This window comes from Dasypus novemcinctus, chromosome 10, assembly GCF_030445035.2.
Source record: "Dasypus novemcinctus isolate mDasNov1 chromosome 10, mDasNov1.1.hap2, whole genome shotgun sequence".
Taxonomy (NCBI): domain Eukaryota; kingdom Metazoa; phylum Chordata; class Mammalia; order Cingulata; family Dasypodidae; genus Dasypus; species Dasypus novemcinctus.
Genome location: NC_080682.1, coordinates 93,820,851 through 93,835,353, shown reverse-complemented (window position 1 = coordinate 93,835,353; position 14,503 = coordinate 93,820,851). Strand labels below are relative to the sequence as shown.

The following is a 14,503-nucleotide window of genomic DNA, read 5'->3' as shown; positions in this document are numbered from 1 at the left end:
ATATAGTTTTCTAAACTATCTGCAAATCCTACGAATTTTTTATCTGAAAAGTGTTTCATATATATCTAATATGCTCATCTTTGTTTTCTTAATTTTAGCTGCTAGCATCTTTCTCTGGGACTACCCCAATATTACTTCCTCATTTTATTGTTCCTCTCTTGACTCACTCATATGTATTTTATATATAGAAACTGAAATTATAATTTGTGAAGATCAATGAAATCATGATGCTTGCTTTTTTAAAACTATTCAGTATTTCTCCATGACTCTTTGGATAGATATGCAGACCCTTTCCATGGTGAACAGGATGTGCTGTGACCTGGACTATTCTTCCTACTCTAGCTTCTCCTTACAGCAATCACCCTCTTTGTGTCATCACTTTTCCTGGAAGGATCCGCGGTGAATCCCACATGAAATCTCCATATATACTACTTTCAACTTATAATTCTCTTAGCCCTAGTTTACTGGTTACTTTCTAATCCATCCTTAGATCTCAGCTGAAGTGACAGTTCCTCAGAGAAACTTTTGCTTACCTCGGTCTAGATGTCCTCTCTTGAGAGGTCTTATTCAAAGCAGTTTGTTTTTTGTTTTTGTTTTTTTTATTTCAACTTTATCACTAATAGTAACATATATTTAAAATTTGAGTTTATTGTATTTTATTATTTCCAATGAATTGCAGTCTACACGAGGGCCTGGATTAGTCTGCTTGCTTATGTTAACATAATTTTTGCCTAGCATAGTGTCTGTCTCCTAGCAATGCCTTAAAAATTCAACACATAATTGAGTTAATATAACTGCTACTACCATGAAAACAGCACAGGCTGATTTAAATCCGTTATCTTCTTTCTGATAATAGCCTACTATAACATAAGATTCATAAAAATAATTTACACAAAAAATAAGTAAATATAGATATAAACCTGAAATTGGGGAGGTTTTTATCAGCATGGTACCAAAAATCAATAAATTAAATAAATAATAAATGAAATTATTTATATATATATTAAAATTCTGAATTAAGAACACCAATAAAATCTAGGAATTATTTACAAAATAAATTATACTCTAGTGTTCACATATAATGAGATTCTACAAAAAATGAACAGGTTGACAGGAATATAAGCAATATCCAACAAGTCCAAAGTGACACAAGCAAATGGTAACCACAAACTGAAAATAGTTTATTTTATGTAGCAATAAAAAATGTACGAAATATTAAAAAATCACAATATCACGTTGCTTTTCATCTTTCAGGTATATCAGTGCTCAAAAGATAACACAGGCTGAAAAGAATCAAATCAACCAATGAATCAAACCATGGAAAATATATGAATTCAAGGAATGTTTTCTATAAGGATTTTTAAATGGCATTACTTCTTTAGAGAAACAGAGGCAGCCACAGGAACTTTTGATATATATTGAAATTCCATTGAGAGAAATCATATACTCCCAACATGGTCCATGGCAATCATCCATATCAGAGTTTAATTTCTACATTTGTGTTGAGAAAAAAGGCGGAAGAAGCTATGTTGAATTTGTTTGGTCTTGATACTATAGATGATAGGATTCATTAAAGGAGGGAAGAGGAAGCAGACATAGCTCATGATAATTTGGACCACCTGTGGTACATTCTTCCCAAACCGGTGGATGAATGAAAGACCAAGCACAGTGACATAGAAGATAAGGACACAACCAATGTGGGAGAAACACGTATTGATGGCCTTGGCTCTCTCTTCACCAGAGGCGATGCCTATGACAGTTTGAAAAATTAGGATGTAGGAGAAAAGGATGATCAAAAAGTCTAGGAAGAAAGTTAAAGAGAACATAAATATAGGGTACAGTATATTGAAAGTTATATCTGCACAGGCCAGTTTCATGACTTCTTGGTGAAGGCAGAAAGCATGAGAGAGAATATGGGAATGGCAATATGGAAATGAAAAAAGACGCATGATTGGAGGCATGGTTGATATAAAACCCCTCATAAATGTCCCTACCCCTAATGCTACCACTCGAGTACTGGTGAGAATGGTAGTGTATCTCAAGGGATTGCAGATAGCATTAAAACGGTCATAGGCCATGGCAAGCAAAATACCTGATTCTACAATGGAAAGGGAGTGGATGAAATATGCCTGGATGAAGCAGGCTGCGTGGTTTATTGCTCTGTGATTCAACAATAAGACCTCCATTACAGTAGGCATCGTGGTCAGGGTCACCATGAGGTCTGTGCCTGCTAGCATGGCCAAGAAATAATACATGGGCTCATGGAGACTGTAGTCATGCTTGATAAGGTAGAGGAGGGTGCCATTGCCAAGAAGCAGAGAGATGTAGACTGCAAAGAAAGGGATGGAGATCCAGTGATGAGCTGCCTCCAGGCTTGGGAAACCAGTCAGCAGAAAGGGGGTAGCACTCATATTGGGCCACATAATGAACCCACAGATGGAGAGAAGCTTCTGGAAACTATGAGTCTAAGAATGCAGCTTTTTCAGTGCAGAGATACCATAATAGCCTCAATCGCAATCTTTGTACTTGGGGATAATTACTAGGTATGATACGGTTTGCATCTGCAAAAGAAGAAGAATTTACCTGCAGAAGAAGAATAAACATTTGTGAGCTACACTAGACATGATGGGTGGTGGTCCTTTCTTAATTAGAAGAAAATAATTAAAAGCTCATCAATTTTTTAAAAATCCTCATTTTTTAAAGCATCAGTCCCTGCTACTCTGTGTATGCAAAAAATATTTATAGCAAATGATAACAACACAAAGATAAATAAGTACAAATAGATAATAACCTTGCTCAACTGCTTTCTTATGATGGATGATTAATTTAAACACATTCGATTATCATTTTGGTTTTGTTTTACAATCATGATAAAGAAATTTTCATTTAAAAACCTTTCTTTGATTCCTTTTGAAAACTGAATTTTGATCTTTTGCGGAATTCAACAAACATCATCATCATATCCAACTGCTTTACATAACAGTTAACAATTTTCTAGAGCCTGAAAATGGAAGTGTTTCCCACAGACCAGCCTCATGTAGCAAACATGGGGACCGATCAGTGTGTAGCCTTAGACTCCACTTCTGTCTGCTGAATGAAAATTTACATTTTAATACAATCCACAGGTGATTCGTGTACACAGTGGCACTTGAGAAGCACTGTTTTAAACACTTCATCTCTATTCCTTTCTTGGAGAGAGAAGCTTTTTAATTCTTACACATGGTTTCCACATTTCCTCCAAATCTCCTCAAAAACATGTTTTCACTACAGCTTTGCTGTTCACTGGTCATCTTTCTTTGTCTCTTGTCCTTTTCAAAATGATTTGACAGAGAGCAGAAGTGGTGCAAGTGATTAGGCACCTCCCTCCCACATGAGAGGCCCCGGGTTCAGTTCCCAGTGCCTCCTAAAGAAAGAAGATGGGCAGAGGGGGAAAATAAATAAATAGAATCTTAACAAAAAATATTTGACAGAATTGAATTCTCACACTTTTCTCTATGTCTCAGACTCTTTCCTCTGTTTCTCAAACACTTAACTCCTGAAGAGCTGCTGCCATTATGTGACTGGCAAAATTCCTAAGCTCCCACAGGCTAAGGATGTTGGTCAACTACATTATGTCCATTTTCTTGGTGCCCCAATCTGAAATTTAAAAAGTCCCTTTATCTGTTTTGCTGGAGCCTTTTTTAACAGTAAATTCAGTAGTCTGAGTGCAGGTCACCAGCACTGATACAAATGTCCTTCTTATGATGGCCTAAGTGTTACAAATAGAACAAAATCAGAATAAATGACAAAGAATAAAACTCTAGTGTGAAGAAGTGCTCTGAGGTTACATCTCTATGAGCATGAAACTCATTGAGACACAAGACACTGATATGGAGACTCCCCCTAATATTAGAGGACATCTAAGTCTAATGGGCATATTTAAACATTTCTGATTATTTCACAAATGCTGTTCTATTTCTTTAGGCTCAAAATCATAGAGAGATCACCTATAGGAGGAAGAGGAAGTAGATGAAAAGCAGTATCTCTTCAGAAAGGCAAAAATAACGAAAAGATATAAGGCTTTAGATCCATTAAGCAAAGAAATTCAGAAAGATAAACTAGAAATATAAGCTATAAAGACTGCAAAATTCACATCATTCTTCAGCTTGTCCTTGAAAAATAATTAGGTTCTTTCAGAGCTTGATAACAAAAACTTCAAGCCAAAAATGTGCTTTTACAGGTTTCTTGATCAGAAAAATGTTTGAGAAATAGGAAGGCCATATTTCCCTCCATAGTCTGGTTGGGTCAGAAAGAAAAATAAGAAAATGAGAAAACTATGGTAGTTCTAAGTATATGAAAAGCAAGTCATATCCTTCACCTTTTCGAATAGGGGCTAAATGCAAGCAAAGACTTGCCCAGGACTAAGAGAAGATTCCAATATTTATCTAGAAAATGGTGTGTGAGGCTTCTAAGAGTAAAATATAATGTCATCAAACAGAGATCCTTTATCATTTCCTCAGGACTAGCAGCATACAGCATACATCCTTGCCTAGCCAAAATTACACAGCAAAAATTCCTTAAAGAGGGCATGACTATTATTTATTGACAAGTATTCATAAAATAACTTCAGGAGCACAGGGACCAGTTTGACTGAGTGAATGTGGATAAGGTAGGGCAGTGAATGTCTTGAATTGAAAGGCAGTTTTGAACTCAGAACACATAATTTTTAATGACTTCCTAAACATCGGGGATTCCTGAATTACCAATATCTGATGAATTCCTTTAAAGGATGTCTTGAACCCTAAGATATAAATAGCCTCTAGAAGTGCAAATCCTCGGTGTCATTTGGGACCATGAGAAAGATTATTCTTTTGAAAAGGCACAGATATTATGGAGAACATGCTTCATGACCATCAGTGTGCTTTTTTATGAGAAATCATTTAATAATTACTGACCTTGTCTGAAGAAATTCACAATGCAGACTAGCAGTTTATAATTGAATTTAATGATGACTCATTCTAGTCATCCTATTAACCTAATTTTCAGGTGACATTTTTCTAGGATATGGGATTCTTAGCAGTTATAACACCCTCCTCCCACCCACCTACACATATACCAGTCAAAAAATACTGCCCAGTTGTACACTATCTGGGAGTATAACATGTCTCCAAATGTCCATGCAGGAAGGAAGGGACAGAGGAAGCTTGGGTTTGTGAGGAAAGACAGGGTAGGAAAGTAATTTGGGCCTCAAGAGAATATACTAAATCCATCATGGAATACAAATAAATGAATAGAGAATAGAGTTTTCCATCTCCTCTTCATCATTTGTTCTTCTACATACATTCCATTCCTCTAAATGAGTAGAGAATAGAAGGGACAAAACCAATGTTTTAGATTTTTTTCTTAGTGAGTACTATTGCCAATAACCCATGTCCTTCCTAAGATACAATTTATGATAGAGAAAATATGTATGTAATATATACACATTACATATAGTTGCAAAGTTTATTTGAATTTCAAAAAGTCATAGATATCTTGCCAGACAAATAGACAAGAGGACTCACTGTCACATTTAGTTCAGAGCATTCACACTTATCCTTATGCCTATTCATGGGTCTCAGATTAGAAACTCACCCAACCCACAGACTCATTGCTGGAATATTTGATGAATTAGTTGAGAGGCTTCCTTCTCAAAAACTCTGAGGAGGCCCCTGTAGGGAGCTTATATGTGTGGAAATTACCTCTCCAGAGTGTTAACATTCCAGCCTCCCAGGAGACTCCTTAATCTCTCCAAACTCTCTTCTTTCTGGGCAGAGCAGGGACGCTCTACCAATGTTTTCAGCTTTTCTGATATTTACTAAATGTAGGGACAGGAAATCCAAAAACACAAATGCCAGTAGGTGTGAAGATGCCAGGGCTTGATTAATTGACTCTCAAAATTCTTGATATCAGGTTTTAGGAAATTCTTGCATGTCCTTCCCAATATCATGGTAGAGAGATACTTTCAGGGGTTTTATACGTTGTGAACTCCTATTGCATTTCTGTCTTTTTTGTTTCATTGGGTAAATTAGTTCTGATCCAAAGGAACTTCAATTAATTCATTAAGAGCCATGTGAATCAAGGCATTTCACTTTTTGTCTTAAATTACTATATTATCATGTTGTTCCATGTTCATGGTGTGGGATGTGGCTTGTTTATTCTCAGAATATAAAAATAAAAGAGGAACTGTAAAGAATATTCACTATGAAAATCTGTAGCACTTTCATCACATCATGAATGATAGTGTGCTCGGGGGAGAAGGTGTTTCTGGGATCAGGGAAAGCTTCCCAGAGAAAATGTCAATTAAGCTGAGAATTGAACAATGAGAAGAGTAGGAATATGGAAATTATAGGTGGGTTAGGATAGTAGCTCCAGAGAGAGCGAAAACGTGCACAGGTCATGGGAAAGGACAATAGTGTGAATCTTAAATAAAACAGAACCTGGATATTGCTAGAACAATAAAATATGAGGGAAAACAGCTTCTAAGCATGCAGGGTCTTACAAATCATGTGTGAGAAATAGGAGGAATGAGTAATTGTCGGATAATCATCATTGCAGTTTACTTTGACTACAATATGAGGAACACATTTGAAAGGGGGACAAGTGAGTAAAGAAAGTATCAGGACATTGTAATCTAAGTGACAAAGCCTAAGGAGTATGATAATTTCCAAAGGCTATTTAAATTATCAGCTGGATATTTCAGTATATGAAAAAATCATAAGACAGTTATCCATCCCCCACGTGTTGAGTTCTTTTCAGTCTTAATTCTTTGAGTGTTGTCAGGTCAAAATATTGAGGTCTTCATCTTTGTGAATGATGATAATATTTATATAATTTTTAGAATATACTAGTATAAAGAGCAATGTATTCACGCTCAAATTCTTGCAAGATTCTTACAAAATGTATTTTGATATTTCTAGTTGATAGATGATAACTCTGAGTTTCAGTGATTAAGTGATTTATTCAAGATCACAAAGTTATAAGTCAAGGAGGAAGGATTAGAGCTACTTTTTTCCTTCAAAGTTTGTATTCCTTTCACCATACTATGCCAGTATTTTTGTAAATTAATTTTCATTATTTTCTAAGAAAAACTTGTCATAAATAAATTTATTGTATTAAAAGTATGAAAATGATTATCATTTTAGCCTTTTAAATGTAATAGGATTTTCTTTAATATTATTTTCTTCATGTAAACTTTCTTTATGTAAAAATCTATCCATGGTATCCAAGGAGGCTTCTAAAAAAGTTAAAATGTCATTTTTTTAATATAACAAGATGATATGCTCATAAGCATTGATTTGTAACTATATTTCTATTACAATCTTATTTTATTATAACATTTATCAACTGTTTCGCCTTATATAATTTTTAAACAAATCTATTTTATTGATACATATTAATAAAGCATACAATTCATCCATAGTGTACAATCAATGGTTTTTATTATTAGAGCATTTCATTATTTCAATAATAATTTTTTAAAAAACACGAACAAATAAGAAAATTACTCACCTCTCTATCTCTGTATGCTTCCCCCTCTGTATGGCTATTTGGTCCAATGTATATAATCAATTGCTTTTAGTATAATCACAATGTTATGCATTCATCGTCTCAAAACTTTGAGAACAGTTTCATTTCATGAAAAAGACTCCACACCCTTTAGCATTCCTTCCTCAGATCTATATAATACTAATCTCATTTCATCTTTATAAATTGACTTACACTTACATTTCATATATATGGAATCATACAATATGTACTACTCTGTGTCTGGTCTCCCTCACTTGAATAACGCAGTTTTCTTTTTGTCTGATATTCACATTTCATAGTATTAACATACATTTGCCTAGCTTCAAAGAAAAACGGTCTTACATATGCAATTTTATTCATATTTCAAATAATATATTTATATTTCACATAATATATTTAGTTCATAACAGGGCAATCATACAGTATTTGTCCTTTATCTGGCTTGCTTCACTCTACATACCATCCTCCAGGTTCATCCATGTTGTCATATGCTTCACGACTTCATTTCTTCTTACTGCTATATAATATACCTTCATGTGTATATTCTACAATGTCTTTATCCATTCAACAGTGATGGACACCTAGGTTGTTTCCAACTTTTGGCTATTGTGAATAACACTGCTATGAATATCAGTGTGCAGACATCTATTTGTGTCATTGCTCTCATTTCTTCTGGGTATATACCTAGGAATGGTATAGCCAGGTCAAATGGCAAGTCTACATTAAACTTTCTTCTGAACTGCCCAACAGTCCTCCTCCACAAGCACTGTACCATTCTACATTCCCAACAACAGTGAATAAGCACTCTTATCTCCCCACATCCTCTCAAACATTTACAGTTTTCTGAATTTTTAATAGCAGCCAATATAATAAATGTGAAATGATATCTTATTGTAGTTTTGATTTGCACTTCCCTAATTGCTAATGATGTTGAACATGTTTTCATGTGTTTCTTTGCCATTTTTATTTCTTTTTGGACCGTTGTCTTTTCAAGTCTTTGCCCCATTTTTTAATCAGATACTTTGCCTTTTAATCAATGAGCTGTATGACCTCCATATATATCATGTATATTAAACCCTTATCAAATATGTGATTGCCAAATATTTTCTCCCATTGAGTCGGCTGCCTTTTATCCTTTTGAAAAAGTCTGTTTAGGTGCAAAAGTGTTGAATTTTTAGTAGGTCTCATTTATCTGTTTTTTTTGTGGTGGTGCTGCTCATGCTTTGGGTGTAAGGTTTAAAAAACTATTGCACACCACAAGATCTTGAAGAGGTTTTGTTACATTTTATTTTAAGACATTTATGGTTATTTTTTTTATATTTAAGTCCCTGATCCATTTTGAGTTAACTTTTGGTAAGATGTGAGTTAGGGGTCTTCTTTTTTTCTTTTAGATATGGGCATTCGGTTCTCTCAATACCATTTGTTGAATAGAATGTTCTGACCCTGCTGGATGGACTTAACAGCCTTGTCATAAATCACTTGACTATAGATGGCAGGGTCAATTTCTGAGTTCTTGATTCAGTTCCATTAGTCAATCTCTCTGTCCTAATGCCAGTACCATGCTCTTTTTACCACTGTAGCTAAGTAATACGCTTTAAAGTCAGGAAGTGAGAGTCCTCCAACATCGATCTTCTTTTGAAAGACATTTTTGGCTCTTCAGGGCCCATTGTCCTTCCAAATAAATTTGATTGTTGGCTTTTTGATTTCTTCAGAAAAGGTTCTTGATATATTTATTAGGATTGTGTTGAATCTGTAAATCAGTTAATATATTAACGATAGTTAGTCTTCAAATTCATGAACCAGGATTGCCTTCCATTTATTTAAGTCTTTCTTGGTTTCTTTTAGAAACGTTTTATAGTTTTCTGAATACAGATCCTTTATGTCCTTGGTTACATTTATTCCAACAATTTTGATTGTTTTAGTCACTGTTATAAGTGGGACTTTTTTCTGATTTCCTCCTCCGATTGCACTTTAGTACTGCACAGAAACGCTAGTGATTTTTGCATATTAACCTTGTGTCACTCTGCTTTGCTGAACTCATCTATTAATTCTAGTAGTTTTGTTGTGGATTTTTTAGGATTTTCTAGTTATAGGATTATTTCATCAGCGAATAGTGAAAGTTAACTTCTTTTCCTATTTGAGTGCTTTTTATTTCTTTGTCTAGACTAACTGCTCTAGCTAAGACTTCTAGGACAATACTGAATAAAAATGGTAACAGGGAACATTCTTGTATTGTTCCTGATTCAGTGTGAAAGCTTTCAGTGTTTACCATTGAGTACAATGCTAGCTGTAGGTTTTTCATATAAGGACTTTATCATATTAAGAAAGCTTCCTTTCATTCCTATTTTTTAGAGTGTTTTTATCAAGAAAGTGTGCTGTATTTTGTCAAATGCCTTTTCTGCATCAATTGAGAGGATCTTGTGATTTTTCTTCTTCAATTTATCAATGTGGTATATAACACTAATTGATTTTCATGTGTTCCACCACCCTTGCATGCCTGGGATAAAATCTACTTGTTCATGGTGTATAATTCTCTTAATAGCTTTGGGATTCTGTTTGCAGTATTTTGTGGAGGACTTTTCACCTCTATTTTCATTAGAGATATTGGGCTGCAATTTTCTATTTTGGTAGTATTTTTATCTGGTTTTGGTATTAGCATGGTGTTGGCTTCATAGAATGAGTTTGGTAACATTCTTCCATGTTCAATTTTTCGGTAGATCTTGAGCAAGTTTGGTATTATTTCATCTTTGAGTGTTCGGTAGAATTTACCGATGAAGTCATCTGGCACTGGGCTTTTCATCTCTTGGAGTTTTTTTTTTTTTTTTTTGCATTTATGGACCTTAGTTGCCATTTACTTAATTTTTTAAATTCATTTTTTAAAAATATTACATTAAAAAAATATGAGGTCCCCATTCATCCCCACCACCCCCACCCCACCACTTCCCCCACAGCAACACTCTTCCCCATCATCATGACACATCCATTGCATTTGGTGAGTACATCTCTGGGCATTGCTGCACCTCATGGTCAATGGGTCACATCATAGCCCATACTCTCCCACGTTCCATCCAGTGGGCCATGGGAGGATCTACAATGTCCGGTAATTGTCCCTGCAGCACCACCCAGGACAACTACTTGGAGGTTTTTGATGACTATTTTCCATCTTTTCACTTATGATTGGTTTGTTGATCTCTTCTATTTCTTGTAAAGTCAGTGTAGGTGGTTCTTGTGTTTCTAGGAATTTGCCCAGCTCATCTACATTTTCTAGTGTTTGGCATACTGTTGTTCATAGTATCCCCTTTGATCTCTCTTACTTGTATAGGGTCAGTGGTAATGTTCCTCCTCTCATTTCTGATTTTAGTTATTTGTGCCTTCTCTCTTCTTTTCTTTGTCATTCTAGCTAAGGGTTTGTCAGTTTTATTAATCTTCTCAAAGAACCAACTTTTGGTTTTGTTGGTATTATTATTTTTTGCCATTGTTCCTGATTTCATTTATTTCTGCTCTTATCTTTACTATTTCTTTCCTTCATCTTGGTTTGAGATTAGTTTGCTGTTCTTTACCTAGTTCTACCAGATGTAGAGTTAGATCATCAATTTTAGCTCTTTCTTCTTTTTTAATGTAAGTATTAAGGGCTATAAATTTCCCCCTCAGCACTGCCTTTTTGGTGTCCTATAGGTTTTAATATGTTGTGTTCTCATATCATTCATTTCAAGATATTTGCTGAATTCTCTTGAAAGTTCTTGGACCTACTGATTGTTTAACAGTATGTTGTTTAATCTCCTTATGTTTTTTTTAATTTTCCCTTTTTCTGTCCATTATTGATTTTCAGGTTTATTCTGTTATGATGAGAGCAAGTGTTTTGTATATTTTCATTCTTTTTACATTTATTGAGATTTGTCTTGCTACACAACGTGTAGTCTATCTTGGAGAAGGAACCATAAGCAATTGAAAAGATTATATACCCTGCTGTTTGGGGGTACAATTCGCTATAAATATCTGTTAGTCTAGTTTACTTATCATATTATTCAGTTTCTCTGTTTCTTTATTTAGGGTCTTCCAGGTGTTCTATCCAATACGGAGATCAGTCTATTGAAGTCTCCAACTATGATTGTAGAGATATCTATTTCTCCCATCTGCTTTGCTACTGTGTGCCTCATGTACCTTGAGGTAATGAGGTTAGGTGTGTAAATATACAGAAAAGTTATTCCTTCTTGCAAAATTGCCCACTTTATGATTTTATTTTTTTTATTTTTTATATTTTTATATTTTTAGTATTATTATGATAAAATTAATTGTCATACCTGTTACATTGACTTCATATATCTTCAAATTATTTGAATTACATTGTCATTTGACTGTTTTCCTTTCAATTAATTTCAAGATAAAACTCAGAAATACTTATGTTAGACTTACTTACATCATGATTCTTTATGATTTTTAAATGTACCTTTTTTCCCTTAATTTACATTTTTTTTGTTTTATAGTCTGTGCTTTATTTTAAAACTGAATGGATTACATGTGTCAATGTTCAATTTATTCTCTTCCTTCTTTGAAAACCCATGGTTTATACTAATTAAAGTGAGAAAAAGAAAAGATGGCTGAACTAAGAATGAATCTAAACAATGATGGAAGAAGTACAAAATGGTTTCCAAGGTTTTTTTTGTTAAAAAAAAACATTGTCAATGAAGGAACAAATTCCCATGCAAGAGAATCTGTTAGTTATAAGAAACTCCTCCAGGGATCCTGATAACACAACCTCCCCTCCAGTAAAAACATGATCTAATATTTGGATGACTACATGGCAATCCATTAGCTAACATATTTTCAATAATTTTGCTTAATATATCATTTCCCAAACCCTGATCACAATTTGAAAAACTAGTATAATATGTTATCTTCCTATGTTGCTGATGTGCAGATTCTGGTTATGTTGTCCTTGCAAGGAAAAAAATATTATAGGAGGTCTTACCTGAACATTCCTAAAATATCTTCTTTGTTTCAAGATCATACTATTATAGTATTTCCTAAATATTGTTTATTTTACTACCACCACCTCCAATCCAGAAGACAAAGGACACATATTATAGAACGCTTTTTCCATTAAGCATGTATAGAGAATATAAATTGCATGACACAGAACATAAATTTAGGCGTGCAAGAAATGGAACTTCTTAAAATTATAGGTGATTTGAATGCCTCAACCCATCTTGACAGACATCAGAACTCATCAACTCAAAGCATTCTCATCAAACTTTGGTGGACATCTAGCATGCTGGTTTCTGCTAAAATATGAGTTCTGGTTTGGTCTTTGGTGCTTTGGCAGCAAAGCCTCTTCTGGTCTGAATACCTTGTGCTTACCTGCTTCTTATCTACTTTAGCACTATGTGGCACTCTATGTAGTGTGTTCTAGACACTTCATCCCCTCTGAGTGACTGTCAGGCACACAGGAAGTATTGAATGTTTTCCAAACAATGCTTGGAAACTCTGGCAAGCTATCTCTTTCTACTCTGTTTCTATAGACTCTACACCACTTCATGTATCATTGGCCTCAGGTATCAGTAAAAACAAACAACACTTTCAGTGTAGAAAATGATGTAATAAAGTACATATTTTACTGGAAACAGAGCAACAGAACTAAGATCAATGTGCTTGAGGATGGAAGGTAGGAAAGCTGAAAATCTGAGCAATGGATCTATGTCTTATACATGACAGAAATGTAATGTCTTCTGGTTCTGAGCCACATCAGCATTGCAAAGTCCATCTTTCCAGAAGACCTGTTCTGTAATGGAGAGCCCCATGGAGTCATAGGGGAGGCTCAAACTCTATGGAAAGAAAGAAAACGATTGAAAACATTTCGGATTTGCTTGGTCTTAATGCTGTAGATGATTGGATTCATAAATGGGGGAAAGAGGAAGTAGATATAGCTCATAATAACATGAACTACATGTGGCACATATTTCCCAAATCGAATAAGAGTCAGCCCAGTCACGGTGACATAAAAAACCAGAACACAGCCAATATGAGAGACACAGGTATTTAGGGCCTTGGCCTGTTCCTTACCTGAGGCAATTCCTATAACAGTCTTAAGAATTATGATATAAGAGATAAGGATAAGCATAGAGTCCAAGAAACCAGTTAAAGAGACCAGGGCTACAGGATAGAGTCTATTGAAGGTGACGTCAGCACAGGCAAGTTTAATCACATCCTGGTGCAAGCAGAAGGCATGGGAAAGGACATGGGATTTGCAGTAAGGGAATCCAGAGAGTTTGATGATTATTGGCACGATGAGTATAAATCCTCTTAGTATAACAGCGAGGCCTATCTTCATGACCTTAACATTGGTAAGAATGGAAGTATATCTTAAAGGAGCACAGATGGCAATAAAACGGTCATAGGCCATGACGAGCAGGACTCCAGACTCCACAATAGACAGGGAATGGATCAGATAGGCCTGGAAGAAGCAGGCTTCATGGCTGATTTCCCTGTGATCCAGCCATAGGACACCAAGTACAGTGGGCATCGTTGTCAAAGTCACTCCAAGGTCAGTGGCTGCCAATATAGCCAGAAAATAGTACATGGGTTCATGAAGAGTGTGGTCTTCTCTGATAAGGAAGAGAAGGATGCCATTGCTGAAGAGTATGGAGATATAAATAACAAAGAAGGAAATGCAAATCCAAGGATGGAATATCTCCAGACTTGGGAAGCCTGTCAGTAGAAATGGGGCAGCACTGATATTGGACCACATGGTAGATTTCTGCGAAGAAACAAAAACCTCCCTTTAGATTAGCACTATTTAGTAGAATTATTATTTGAACCAGATATGTAATTTAAAATTTTATGGAATCCACACTAATAAACGAAAACACAGAAAGGACACAACTAATTTTAATAATATATTTTCTTTAACTCATTGTGTCCTAAATATTATTTAAAACATAATCGATACAAAATTATT

The 14,503-nt window shown here is 34.9% G+C and overlaps 2 protein-coding genes across 2 annotated transcripts; both read right to left on the bottom strand.

Moving 5' to 3' along the window:
- Positions 1–1,484: 1,484 nt before the first annotated feature.
- On the bottom strand, positions 1,485–2,423 carry LOC101436742 (olfactory receptor 51B2-like). Its single transcript, XM_004447531.1, has one exon. It carries the CDS (start codon positions 2,421–2,423, stop codon positions 1,485–1,487), a length of 939 nt encoding a protein of 312 aa, XP_004447588.1.
- A 10,940-nt stretch (positions 2,424–13,363) lies between these two features.
- On the bottom strand, positions 13,364–14,293 carry LOC101437169 (olfactory receptor 51B2-like). The gene has a single exon (XM_004447532.1). It carries the CDS (start codon positions 14,291–14,293, stop codon positions 13,364–13,366), a length of 930 nt encoding a protein of 309 aa, XP_004447589.1.
- Positions 14,294–14,503: the final 210 nt, after the last annotated feature.